Source organism: Vanacampus margaritifer, chromosome 2, assembly GCF_051991255.1.
Source record: "Vanacampus margaritifer isolate UIUO_Vmar chromosome 2, RoL_Vmar_1.0, whole genome shotgun sequence".
In the NCBI taxonomy this organism is placed as follows: domain Eukaryota; kingdom Metazoa; phylum Chordata; class Actinopteri; order Syngnathiformes; family Syngnathidae; genus Vanacampus; species Vanacampus margaritifer.
This window is the reverse complement of record NC_135433.1, coordinates 31,920,413-31,933,293: the sequence shown is the minus strand read 5'-3', so window position 1 is coordinate 31,933,293 and position 12,881 is coordinate 31,920,413. Positions and strand designations below refer to the sequence as shown.

The 12,881-nt window shown below is 41.2% G+C and overlaps 3 protein-coding genes across 6 annotated transcripts in view; 1 reads left to right on the top strand and 2 right to left on the bottom strand.

The window, feature by feature from the left end:
* Positions 1 to 1,546, bottom strand: part of slc6a9 (solute carrier family 6 member 9) — a 73,203-nt gene extending 71,657 nt beyond the window's left edge. The window contains exon 1 of one of the 2 annotated variants that reach the window (XM_077556978.1): positions 1,510 to 1,546. The gene's annotated coding sequence lies outside the window, so the exon portion shown is untranslated. Of the gene's footprint in view, positions 1 to 741; positions 887 to 1,509 lie in introns of those variants that run through there. The other variant, XM_077556977.1, reaches the window with a different exon arrangement.
* Positions 1,547 to 3,435: 1,889 nt separating this feature from the next.
* On the top strand, positions 3,436 to 9,545 carry ppp1r35 (protein phosphatase 1, regulatory subunit 35). Of its 3 annotated transcripts, none has more exons than XM_077558295.1 (6): positions 3,436 to 3,562; positions 5,961 to 6,147; positions 6,253 to 6,391; positions 8,133 to 8,254; positions 8,329 to 8,419; positions 9,000 to 9,545. In XM_077558295.1, exons 1-6 carry the CDS (start codon positions 3,543 to 3,545, stop codon positions 9,302 to 9,304), a joined length of 864 nt encoding a protein of 287 aa, XP_077414421.1. In that variant the 5' UTR covers positions 3,436 to 3,542; the 3' UTR covers positions 9,305 to 9,545. The 3 variants fall into 3 exon arrangements, with proteins under 3 accessions (XP_077414421.1, XP_077414423.1, XP_077414422.1); XM_077558297.1 differs by lacking the exon at positions 3,436 to 3,562 and adding an exon at positions 5,192 to 5,413 and having other exon boundaries at positions 5,947 to 6,147; XM_077558296.1 differs by lacking the exon at positions 3,436 to 3,562 and adding an exon at positions 5,193 to 5,413.
* Positions 9,546 to 11,020: 1,475 nt separating this feature from the next.
* klf17 (Kruppel like factor 17) lies at positions 11,021 to 12,614 on the bottom strand. The gene is made up of 3 exons (XM_077558125.1): positions 12,451 to 12,614; positions 11,368 to 12,367; positions 11,021 to 11,291 (listed from the first exon to the last, which is right to left on the bottom strand). The coding sequence occupies exons 1-3, from the start codon at positions 12,526 to 12,528 to the stop codon at positions 11,116 to 11,118; spliced, it is 1,254 nt and encodes a 417-aa protein (XP_077414251.1). The 5' UTR covers positions 12,529 to 12,614; the 3' UTR covers positions 11,021 to 11,115.
* Positions 12,615 to 12,881: the final 267 nt, after the last annotated feature.

Below are 12,881 nucleotides of genomic sequence, written 5' to 3'. Positions count from 1 at the left end.
CATACATTGTTTTCATCCCTCAAGGGAATTTCAGTATAGGGTGTACTTTAATTCCAAAACAAATTAAATATTTTCTTTCCTTTCAATGTTTACTTAAAGCCGCTGTTGTTAATGTCATGAGTTGATTTTCATTTTTAGTAAAGATCTGTTCTCAATAAGAAATAATTAACTTAATTTTAAATACAATTTTCAAATGAGTGGCATACGACAGGCTGGGTCGAACCATTCTGGTTTGAGAAGATTGGGCTTAAAGGACAATAAAATGAATATCTTATTGAATATAAAATTCATTTTGCGAAGATATATTTTCCTGGAAAATAAATACATAATTTAATTATTTTTCAAAGGATTTTTGCGTGAAGTTCCTTCATGTACCGCATGAGAACCACATGCTGGCCTACTACAACATGAGCACCACGTGTTAATCCACTGAAACAATTTGGATCACCATGTGAGTTTCTCAACATAGAGATACATGCATGACACCTGTTGACACTCAATACACACACACGCACACTCACGCGCACACACTAGCATGTATACTATCATCTACCCAATGACCATTTTGGGACCTAAAATTAAGACTGGAAGTTTACACATACATACATACATACATACATACATACATACATACATACATACATACAATAAAAAAATAATACAATTTACAAAGTGATTGGATGATAATTCACTCATTACATTTTAAGCCAGAGCGTGAAAAGTCCAAAAGTATTATCTTACTCTTATGACGATTCCTCCACGTGGTCTAAATGCGTCATATTATGTATTTCCGTCAATTGCGTATCAGTTAAAGTTGCATCATCTTGACTCCTTTCCCCACTTTGACCACGGCCGGGTCAACAACTCCCAAGCCCCTCCTTTTACAACTCTGATATCCACTGAAGGGTGCAGCTGCATGTTTGGCGCACGCTGATTACCCCCCAACACACACACACACACACACAGGCGCGCACGCACGGACGTTGTCAGGGACGCTTCTGCCTGATTTACAATAGTCTGCATAGTTCACATATACCAAACCATTTAAATGATTTTCCATTATTGAAAAAAAATTGCAACGTATGTGCATTTTAGGTACAAACAAAGCTAATAAATATTAATTGTAGCCTCGCATCGGCTAGTTTATTGTGTGGTGCTACACGTGTTTGGTGGGTGAATGACTGCAGGCATCGCTTATTCTTTTGTTCATATGCAACGAGATGGTGTGTCTTGTGTGCAAATGGCTTTTGTGCTGCATGTGCCAGCGGCACAGAGCATATTCGCATTCACTCACAAGACACTAGAAAGGTATAGCGCATCTTGCAGATATAGGAATGCGTCAATGCAATGTTGCAGACAGGTGTGGTAGCCTGATCCGTGCATGCATGGAAGCGCCGCTGCGCTGACACAATAGTGATGATTGTGTATGAATTGTGCGACGGGTGATGGAAGCAGAACACACAACGACACGACTCTGCGAGGCTTTGGCATGCAGATTTGGGAGTTTACCTTGTTTTTTAGGAGCGATCGGGTTAGAGAATGTTTGTGTGTGTGAAGCTGCTGGCGCGCAGATGGTCAGAAGGTGGGGTGAGAGGACTGACGAGGGAGGTGAAGGCTCTGACCATAAAGAGGCGTTCAAATGTTGCAGTGCGAGGGAGTACATGCAGTATACAATCATGTCATATACATCACTTTGGACTCCATAAAAACATGTGGACGTATTTGCAAACATATCAAGTTACGAATGTGTATCAGTGCAAATCAAGTTGGGACGTTGTGTGAAACTAAAAAAGAACGCAATGTTTGCAAATAGCCTACCTTTCGATTTCAATTGAATACTACAAAGTTAGAAGATAAGATATGTAATGTTCAAACCGAAGAATGTTATTGCTTTTATGTTAATTCTCTCATTTTGAATTTGATGCAAACTAAAAAAAAAAAAAAAAAACATTTACCCGTGGTTTATTCCGCTGTCCAGTTCCAGTAAACTGTGGGTGCCAGTTTGAGATTTGCCCAGCAGAGGGGGCCATTTATATTTTTGAATTAACGCCTCCTGTTGAGGATGAGCCGACCGTGGCAGGCCTGTTCTGAGTGGAACCTTTCCCGTTGAACCGCTGGATGGTCTTGGCCACTTGGCCTTGCCGCTTTTCCATTAGCCCCGCACTGCACGCTACCACACCTCACTGAACGACACTGGTCGCCATTGCATTTCCATTACAACAGGCACGCGGCGAGGGAGCGGGATCATTTGAACTGTCCAAGACAAGCTTGCACTCTGGCAGTGCGTGCGGCTCTGTGATAACATTTCACGAGTGACAAGTTGCAGCAGCATTGAACCGTATTTACAATTTAATATGGACCACCGTGGATTAAATATGGCGATCTTAATTTTACAACCGCCAGCGCTATTTCTGAATGGAGAACTCAGCCTCATTCATTTTTTTTTTTTAAACACAATCATTACAATTCCATACACAAGTTGGATTGTAAATTGTAAATATACGTTGTTGTAAAACATTATTTAATTTATTCTATATACTGTATTTTTATGACTTGGGCAAAGATCGGCGGGCGCCTCTGCCTCTCTTGCTTAAAACCAGGAAATGGGCGTGTTCCACGGCATTTCTGCGTTGCTGTCGGCCAATCAGATGACAGGTGACGACACGGCCCCGCTCGGCCCCGCTCGGCCCCGCTCGGCCCCAGACGAACGGCGCTACAGAACCACCTCCGAGATGGTTCTAAACAGCAGTTCCGTTGTAACCGCTCGGCCCCAAAAAAGTCCCATGGAGACGTAAACATCCGGGGACGAAATATGCCGCTTCGGTGTGGAACCGGTCCAGTGGAAATGTATGTTGCATTGCAGCTCAGTTTCAGAATGTTGGCAATCTTCTTATAGAATAGGCCATATATATTTTTGGAAAGCATCAGTTGTATTTTTCTGTTCTTCAGAGAGTTCTTTGCCACGAGGTGCCATCATGTTGAACTTTCAGGAACAAGAGAGAGAGTGGGAAAAACACCAAATTCAACATACCTGCTCCCTGTTCACACCTGAGACATTGAGTCACATGACACTGAAGAGAGAAAAGGACTACTGTTCTGTAACTGTGCTCAATTGGGACATTTTCACTCATGGGTGCACTCACTTTTGTTGTTTTAGCTATTAGGCCTAATGGCTGTATTTTGAGGGAACAATAAATGTGCACTGTCGGTGCAATGACTACTTTTCATTGCGCCAAAGTGTCTTTTCTTCTGTGTGGTCCCATCAAAAGACATAATTAAACATCTGCAGAAATGTTAGTGGTAACTTTTAATGTGATCCAGCGTGTTGAGACTCAGTGCTGCCGGCGCATGAGTGACGCATTGCATTTAAAAGGAATGACGGGAGCCACTTTGATTGGCCATGATGGAAGTCGGCTATGATCACTCTCATAATGGAACAGACCTCCCGTTTTCAAACCTGCTGTGCTGTGCTTGTCTGAGAAAATTACCAACACCGGGTCTAACCCAGGTTCCGTGCGTGCCATACAGGATATGTGCCATTCATGAAAGTAAAATCAAAAAGGTAAGCAGAGCTGCATTGTGTTTAGTTGGATGTATATATTTTTAGCATTAGCCAATCGCATTATGTTCTATGAATAATCTGCCTTTACAAAAGGAAATAGTGTCCACAGTGGCAAATCCTGATGGGACAAGGCAAAAGTCGGTATATCATTTGAATTTCGTTTGTTTTTATTTTATGTAACCACTGTTTCAGGTTTCAGTTCAGAGAGTGCAAATTTGACTTATGGCCTAGTGACAGTTGACAATACAAAGAATCCCTTTGGTTATGTAAACAAGGGTACGGGGGCACACATAGCTTAGCCTCCATGACAACTCAGATCATTACCGACGCAGAATACAAATATATTCTCAGTAGTGGCATGGTCATATAGGAAAATTCTTGTGCGTTTGGGTGTCCTGTGTTTTCCTTTCTTTCTTTCTTACTTTCTTGCTTTCTTATCAATACTTAAGAATGTTAAGCCCTATAGAGTACCTGCTGTAATTAATAATTGATTAATTAACAAATTAATTAATTACTTCATTTATTCATCCATTCAGCTGTGAAAAGGAGTGAAAATATTATAACACGTACTGCTAACATGTACAGCTGAACCAAGGTGGACATCTTGTGGTGAAATAACAGAATACAGTCATGCGATACAATTGTTCATACAGTCAAGTCATCTTTATTTATAAAGCGCTTTCAAACAGCCGTAACTGTCAGTGCATAGGACATGTGCATCTCAATAAATACAACATAGAATGGAATGTCTTAGAAAAGTTTGTTTATTTCAGTGGCTCACTGCAAAAATATAAATATATTATACATAGTTTTAATGTATTACTTACACTTTTCCCATTAAAAACAAAGGGAAATACTATATTGAAAAAAACTTACTTTAAGGCTAAACAAGTTACATTTTTAAAATTGTACTCCTGCATGAATTGAATTAAGTTTTCAATGATATTGTAAATGATTGTGATGCACCTGTACAATTTCTGTGAAAAAGCTCTAAAGAAACCAAATATATAATCACTTAAATCTAATTAAATATTAATAAATCAAAACTGTTTTTAAATAACAGATGATTTGAAAGGGTTACAGCAAACATCCTTAAACCTTAACACTGTTCCAATCCTTTTGAAAAGGACGGCAACAAAAACAACGGTGTAACTTTTAATCTGATTGTTTATTACTTACAGGAAAATGTACACTTTTCTGTTTTCATGAATAATTAGAGAAACATAGTATATGTTGTAACACTGTCACTGTGAGATATATAATTTTAAATATTAAAATTTTATCTGCGTCTAATTTAGTCATATAGATCCAGAAATTTACAAGAAGTTTTCTGAGTAAGACATAAATAAGAAATTAATACTGTACTCAGTTTTAAACTTTGGTGTAAATCTAGGTTAAAGGGTGCCTTTTACCAAGACCTAAATAACTCAGAATCTCCACAGACATAATGAAAACAAATAAAAGATGTGAAAGATTATTATAATATATTAAAACAATGATTGCCGTGTTCATACAGCAAGAAAGTTATGCATCCCAAGTTGTGTACGGTAGAAAAGTAATTCATTGGGAACGTTCGTAGAATTACCACCAGGGGTCACTGTGACATTTTGTGGATCAGAAACCGAAAACGGAAATGCTTATAGAACCGCTCCAACATGGAGGGAAATTAAAAGAGAGGAGAAACTTTTCATTCCTCGTTAAAAACAAAACAAAACAAAACAAAAAACAAGTACAGTACTGACAGCAATTCGCATTTACTCACTTTGAAATCAACACAAGAAAGTACGTTGGAAACTCAAAGAGGACAGAACCAGACAGTTGCTGTTTTGTTTTAATTCGACTCTAACCCAGGTAAAACCACTGCCACGCTGAATGAAACCACCGACAGCTGACATATTTAGCTTCGATGTCGTTTTAGTTCGCTTCGTTACCTTCTTGAACCGAATCGAACGTGTAATGACGGACTTCGGTAGTTGTCATACGGTTGACTGTGTTGTCGACGTCTTGGACAAATGTGCTCATTGGTAATAGTATTTTTGTAGTAGTAGTAGTAGTAGTAGTCGTGCTATAACTTTTACAGAGGAAGGTCCTCAGTTTACGAACGTCATATATTTTGATTATAAGAACTGCGGCACAAGACTAAACGCTGGGATGTTGTTTTTCTTTTGATTGTTTTAAATTAATGGCCTAGAATGGTTCTTATTCAATTAATTACTGCATGTGTGGCTCTACTGTTAAACAACGGTGAATTCCGACTCAACATCCTAAAAAACAAAAATAAAATCGTTGCCATATGTGCAACCACTTACCAACATGCATTCCAATAATCTTGCAAAGCTGCTGTGATGAATTTCTCAAATTTATAATGACTTATATTTCCCCTGCATTTTGCTGTTAGGATGAAAGGCTGGGGGGCATCCGTCCTTTCGCCTCCCCCCTCTCCAGCAGTAGCCCCACTCCCCCTCTCCTGCTCCCCTACACTGACACGCTGTCCCGAACTTGACCTGTCTGTAATGGCAAGCCCTACCTCCTTACACTCGAAGCGACAAACGAACAAACAGATGCTGAAAAATAGAAAAACAAAGGTGAGCTGTAATAGCATCTAACCTCATTATTACTTTTTTATTCATATGACTGATTATAAACTGTAACTTTTGTTAGCAACTAATGACAACCATTGCCCTCTCCAGGTGTGTTTTGAAGAGCCAGTGGTCGTGAAGGTAACCCCTGAGCCACAAATCCAACTGAACAGTGACGCACCACTTCAAAAACCAACTAATAATCGGAGGAGGTGGAGAGATCATCTCCATGGGAACCAGAATCTAAATAGTGAGTGATTCCAATGTTTATTTTTTTTTCTATATTCAAGTGTACTAAATCTTCTGTGGCAAACCCTATTGACTCCATTACCCAGAATGCACCTGACAGTTTGGGCATACTCACACAAGGCCAATCGAACCGTTTTGCTTGTTTGAGTGCTGTTTCGTACTCCTAGTCTGGCACACTTAGATGAATGAGGTTGCCAGTAGCATTGGCGTGTCATACAATTACTTCCATGTGATCGTTTCTTGACAGACTTGAAATAATACACCAATGAACATTAAGCTTCACGAGGCATCAAAGCCATTTCGACAAAGGGTTCATCTTTCTAAGTTCATGTGCACAGGAAAACCACTTGCTGGCCTGGTGTATAATCACAGGCAGCTACATCATAACCACATAATATTCCCAAATGGTAGTATAGTATCATATGATATGGCAGCTTGCAGTGTCACAATACCAAAATTTGGACTTATACCAGTATGAAGTGCCTCAATATCGGTACGGAGACAATACTAGGGCTGCAGCTATCTTTTTTTTTTTTTTTTTTGCTTTTCGGATATCCTACAGAAAATGTATATCTAATAAACAAATATTCAGATTAAAAAAAAGCATTTATTTGCCTGTTCAAGTAACAATCATGAATACATAACAGACAATAACACATTTTACTTGATAACAACTTCTTTCCTTTTTTTTTTTTTTTTATAGATAATCCACATTTTGCATAGTTCTTCTCTGGAAACATTAAGTGAGATTTTGGCCTGTGAAATTAAGTAATGCCAGAACTACAGTAGCGATCTTGCTGGCTAAAACACATTTTTAAATGTAATCAGCAGGAACTGCAACTGTGTCAGACTATTAGCATCACAATTTGCAGAGTCATTTTTTCGCCTATTAAACTGCCTTTAAAAAAGAATCCGACAGCTCTTCCCAGCCTGTGAGGCTGTCATTTAGCAGATTGCCTAGCTGCTGGCCACTATTTGCTAACGCTGGCAACTAGGGTTGTATCACGGCAATATCATGATATTGCGAAATTAAAACTGCCACAATATTGGCGTGTCACGATATTAAAAGCAGCACATCTGTTAAAAAAAAAGTCAGGTTGAATTCCATCTGTGCAGTTCTAGCACCACATGGTGGCTATTTTTTTAGTGCAGTTTCATTTTCACATGGCATGTTTTGGCCCTTTTATGTTTGAAATCCACACTAATGGTCAGATGATGGGGAACGTAATAATATGCTTGTGAACCGAGTCAATATTTGGAGGAACTCAATGTGTGCTTGCATTAGCAAGTAAGTGCCTCAATTTTATGTGTCATTAGAAATTGTAGGTGGTTTATATGCATTACTGTTATGTGCAAAAGCACAATATTGTGTTGTTGTTTTTTTTAGTATAAGCTCAATATTGTGACCTTTTTTTGTATTGCCAACCTCCCCACAATATCGTGATAATTATCGTATCGTGATGTTTGGATATCATTTCGTCCCTACTGGCAACGGGCGCCATATTGTACAATGTCAGTGCAATTCATTAGAGGGCTGTTAACTGACGTTGTGGCCAATTTTGGAACTAAAACACTTTGAAAAGTACTGTAGAAAATGGCATTTTGAGTGGACTGGACACTATTTTCTGTCTGTTATGTTGAATTTGGGATCTGTTGGTTCCTGTTCCACATGTAAGTGCATAACGTATGTAAGGCCATCTCTTTTGTGAGATTTCATGTTAAGACTACCTCTCCTCTGATAGTTGGAACCTGTAACCAGAGGACGGCACTAACCGCTGCAGTATCCTATGACCATCAAGACATTCTTGAAGAGGTGGAGCTCAACAGCACCTTGGCTCTAAAGGCGGAGCTCTTGGCATTGCAGGTTTGTTCTGCCTGTCATCAATCAAAAAAGTTTATCATGGTGACATTTATTTACTGTTTTTTATTTGTTACCAGGGGGCAGAGTTTAACACCCAGAAAGCTGTTCAGGAGAAATTACAGAAAGTGGAGCAAACAAAAAGACAGATAAACAGCAGAGCGACACAAGGTGACCTGACTCTTTTTATTCAAGTCCCAAGTGAAAAATGTCTTATGAATTTGACCCACCACAGAGGCCAGCATTGTTAACATGCATGCCAAATTTGAGTGAATAAAAAAAATTGCTGAATATGTAAGATGAGGCTCCCAAATTGTGAAAAACCAACCTGTAATTTTAGCTACGCTTCCATTGTCACCGCTGTCATGAATGACGGACTGGCAAATTGCTTACATCACCGTCAGCAGTCCTTTAAGTGGGGAAAAAACGAGCACTGATACTCCCCTTAGTCCACCGTTGCCAATTAAATTCACAATAGAAACAATTCATATTCACATGAAACACAGCATTTAAGTAGTTAGCATACTAACTGTAGCTGAAATAGCACAAACTGGAGCGTACACATATTTACAATTATCTCCTTGACTCAAACATTTAATAAACAACTTCGAACTTCATAGGGTCTTTCAGCATTTATCAGCCATTGAAGTTGTGTAATACTCATCTATTTTTTCCATTTGTTTCATTTGCCTCCTTTTATGCCAGTTTCCCGCCCATCATCGCTTTACCAATGTCTGCACTCTCTTCACAGGGATCAACGTCTCTCGGTCTCAGAGCCTTTTCACCTCATTGGTCAGCGTGGATGTGCCTGAGAGTCAGCTGATAAGTCAAGCCGTTAAGGACAGACTGGTTTTGGCCCCACCACCACGGAATCTTGACAGCAAAACAGCAGAAAGCCCCTCCCCTTCAATCTTTTTGACCCCTGACTTGTTTAGGCAGAAGCCCCTCCCCGTGGAGGAGGAGCTAGTCAATAGAAACCCTAAGCCAGCACCTCGTCCCGCCCCCTCGACATTTGACCTTTACCGACGAAGAAATCGCTGGGAAGCCAGCCCGTGATACACTTTTTATTTATTGGCCATGTGATGATAATATAGCATTTATTTATTCACAGAGTGATGTCAAACATCAAGGTCACTCCATTAAAGTTGCTTTCTGTTTTATGCAGCCATTTTCCATACAGCTTGTCCTCTTTAGGGTCACGGGTAAGCTGAAGCCCATCGCAGCTCTCTTGCACTGGCATGAAAATGGGCACACCCGGGATTGGTTGTATTATTTCACAATAAAGTATTTTTATACATGTTTTGTAATTGTGCAGTTTGTGCGCGTGACATTTTTATTACCATGTGATTTCAAGCAAGTTGATTTGCTGCCAAATTTCAAGCAGGTTGAGTCAAGTTATATAACGTATACTGGAGTGATGATGAAATCCATTTTTACAGGTCATAACAAAAAGAATCATCATTTTGACCGTTCGCATTCGATTTTACAGCTGCCAATGTACTGTCTTACTGTGACATTGATACGTTATGTTACACAATATATATATGGGAGTGGGTATGTGCCGTAATCAGGGGTGCAGGTGGGATTTTGGAACTGCGGTGGACGGGGATCAAGCTATGAATAAGTTCTGTAATATAAAGTTGCGCCCATAATTGTTATCATCAGTTAAAAACTACATACAAACCCCAATTCCAGAAAAGTTTGGATGTTTTGTAAACAATGCAATGGCTTGCAAATCCTTATCAACATTTATTATATTTGATTCACTAAAATGTGAAGATATTTCATGTCAAACTGATCAACTTTATTGTTCTTTTGTAAAGATGACGTGCAGTTCTACATCCATATAAACTAGGACCACACTAATAGACATAATTGTAAATGAATGCGCGTCTGACTGTCAATCATCCAAGAAGCATGATGTAATCAACAGCAATCTGATAAGAACCTGAAGTAAATACACCAAGGCTGATTAGACAAGTGGAATGCAGAAGGTTCGGCAAGGAGTTGGGGCAAGCAGCAATCAGTATGTAAGTGGATAAAAGAAGTATTTTTGTGTGCAATTTTTTTTTTAATCAAAATTGTGGGCTATACAATTGACCGTAAATAACATTACTTTTTGACGACATTTCAGTCTGTGGAGTTTAATCAGTACTTGCTATTTTCACACAAGTGTCTGTACTTCTACAATGACAAATGATGACTGGTATCAAGCACTGTCCATGCCGTTATAGCACTGACCGCCAAAGGGCAGTCTTTTACAAACCACGTTTTCTTTTACAAGACCAACATAAAGGTTTACTGTCATTCATTATAGGAATCATGATGGCAGAAAATTAAGTTAGAACTTGCGGCCATTGTTTGTAAAGGAAAATACACTGTTGCAAATGTAGGAATCAAAACTGCACACTGGCATTTCTTAAAGTAGGCTACTTTTATTTTTGGAGCCATGAGTGAGATCGATTTCTCATAGAGCAAATGAATTGATTTCTTCATTTAAAAAAAATATATATGTCCATGCAATCTTAATTGATTGCACTTCACTTTCCCTTTGGACCCCGAATTACTCCTTCACAATGGAATTAAGGCACGTTACATTTATCATGTTGCCCACACGGATGAAAAAAGAAATGTAGGCTACAGCGAAATGTAACTCAAGCAGTATCAACTGTAAACATTAAAGGGTAAAAAATACACATTTGTGCAGCATTCTGGGTCCTGCCCAATGTGCAGTTCCTCTTTTTGCAGTCTTCTTAATTAAGGCACTCGATCAACAGTTAATAATTTATTTGGAAGGCACGCCGAAGTGGTCATAATTTAACTCAAGATATGCACATGTATGTACAAAAGGCTTGCAATGTCAAAGTCTACATGTGCCTTTTCATGTGGAGGGCCAGGTGGTCCGAGCGGGAGAAGGCCCTCTCGCACAGGTGACACTGGAACGGCCTGTGACCGGTGTGCTTGCGAAAGTGTCGGGTCAGCTCGTCCGACCTCGCGAACTTCCACCCGCAGCCTTCCCAGTTGCAGTGGTACGGTTTTTCACCTGAGGAACGACAGCAACACATTTATACCGCTGTGTGTTTTGTGAGAAAATGATGTGACAAAAACGCGCTACTCACCCGTATGCGTCCTCATGTGAGCTTTGAGATGCGAGCTCTTCGTGTACGTTTTCCCACATCCCGGGAATTCGCAGTTGTGCGTGGCAGCGCGCTTTCGGGCCCACGTCCTGCGCCCTCTCTTCTGCTTGAGCCCGCCCGCTTCGTCTTGCCCGTAGAAGTCCATCAGAGCCGGCGAGGGCGGAGGAGTGAGCATGACCCCCTGCGCGGAAGCCGCCTGCCTCTGACGCTGCTGCTGGTGACGGACGTGCGCGGGCTCTGCGTGCACGCTGTACTGTCCTTGGAAGCGCGTGGACATGTGTTGCGCGTAATAAGGGCTGCTCGCGTAGTTGTTTTGGAGGTGATGATTCGAGAGGCCGAGCTGCACTAAATGACAGTCTGTGCGCCCCAGTTGCGCCTGCTGCGTGGAGTGCGGAGCGAACCCGACACCTGCAGTCTGATTGTGTATGAAAGCAGTATGCCCCGTAAAGTCCCCACCGGCCAACATACACGACTGGCCAATGGGCTCGCTTTTAATTTTGTATCCAAGCGATGATGGCTGGTAGTGGTGCGTAACCGGATTGAGCGCGCCCAGCTCGGTGTACTCTCGGCCGTCTCTCGCCGCGCACTCCGGCGAGCTCTCCCGCGGGTAGTTGTCGTCAGGGGCGAGGAGCTCCGCCATGAGACTCTGCAAAGGGTTCGGTTCTGTGAAGCAGACCGAGCCGTGGTAGTTGAGCTGCTGCGGGGGAGGCCGGTCGGCGCACTCCGACATCGAGCTGCCGCTGCAGCTCTCCGGGGACTCCGGGAGCGCATAAACGCACGACTGAAGGGGAGATGTGTCCCCGCTGGCCTCGGTAATGCCGCTCACAACTTCAGAACCGAGAGTGTTCGATAAGATGAAATCGAGATCCACGAACTTGCCCAGTTCGTCGTCGTCTTTGGAGGACAAACCCGGAGACTTGAAGATGCTGAACTCCACTTGGATGTCCGTTGCACTCCCTCGTCCACGTTCATCTTGACACCGCTGCAGATAATATTTTTGTTAGGAATCAAAACACTTAATCCAAATTCTTTCGTAGCAAGTTTGCAAAAGTTTGAAATACTCACATTGGTGAAGGGACCCATCGGATGAAGGCATGGAAACGACGAAGTGGTGGTGGGCATCGCTATGTCAGTCAAAGCCATGCAGACCACTGAGCTCAAATTAGACGAAGCAATAATAAAATAAAAAATTAGGAATGTGAAAACAAAGACAGACTTCTCCTTCAGTCCATGGAGTGCTGGTTGGATGCCAGATGAGCGGTCGTAGCCTGTTATAAGTACCATGGCCCATTCTGAGGGAGGGGGGCGTGGCAACGCCCCCACCTCACACTCCATCCCTTCAACGCACAATATCGAAAGTATGAGGTGCCATGCATGCAGGTAAGATATCCAAACTTTTAGCGTAATATTAATTCCGTTTAACACGTCAGCTCTTGTTTTACTGACTTGATCATCGAACATTCTGTACTACAGGGGGAAGCCAAACAATTTTGAGC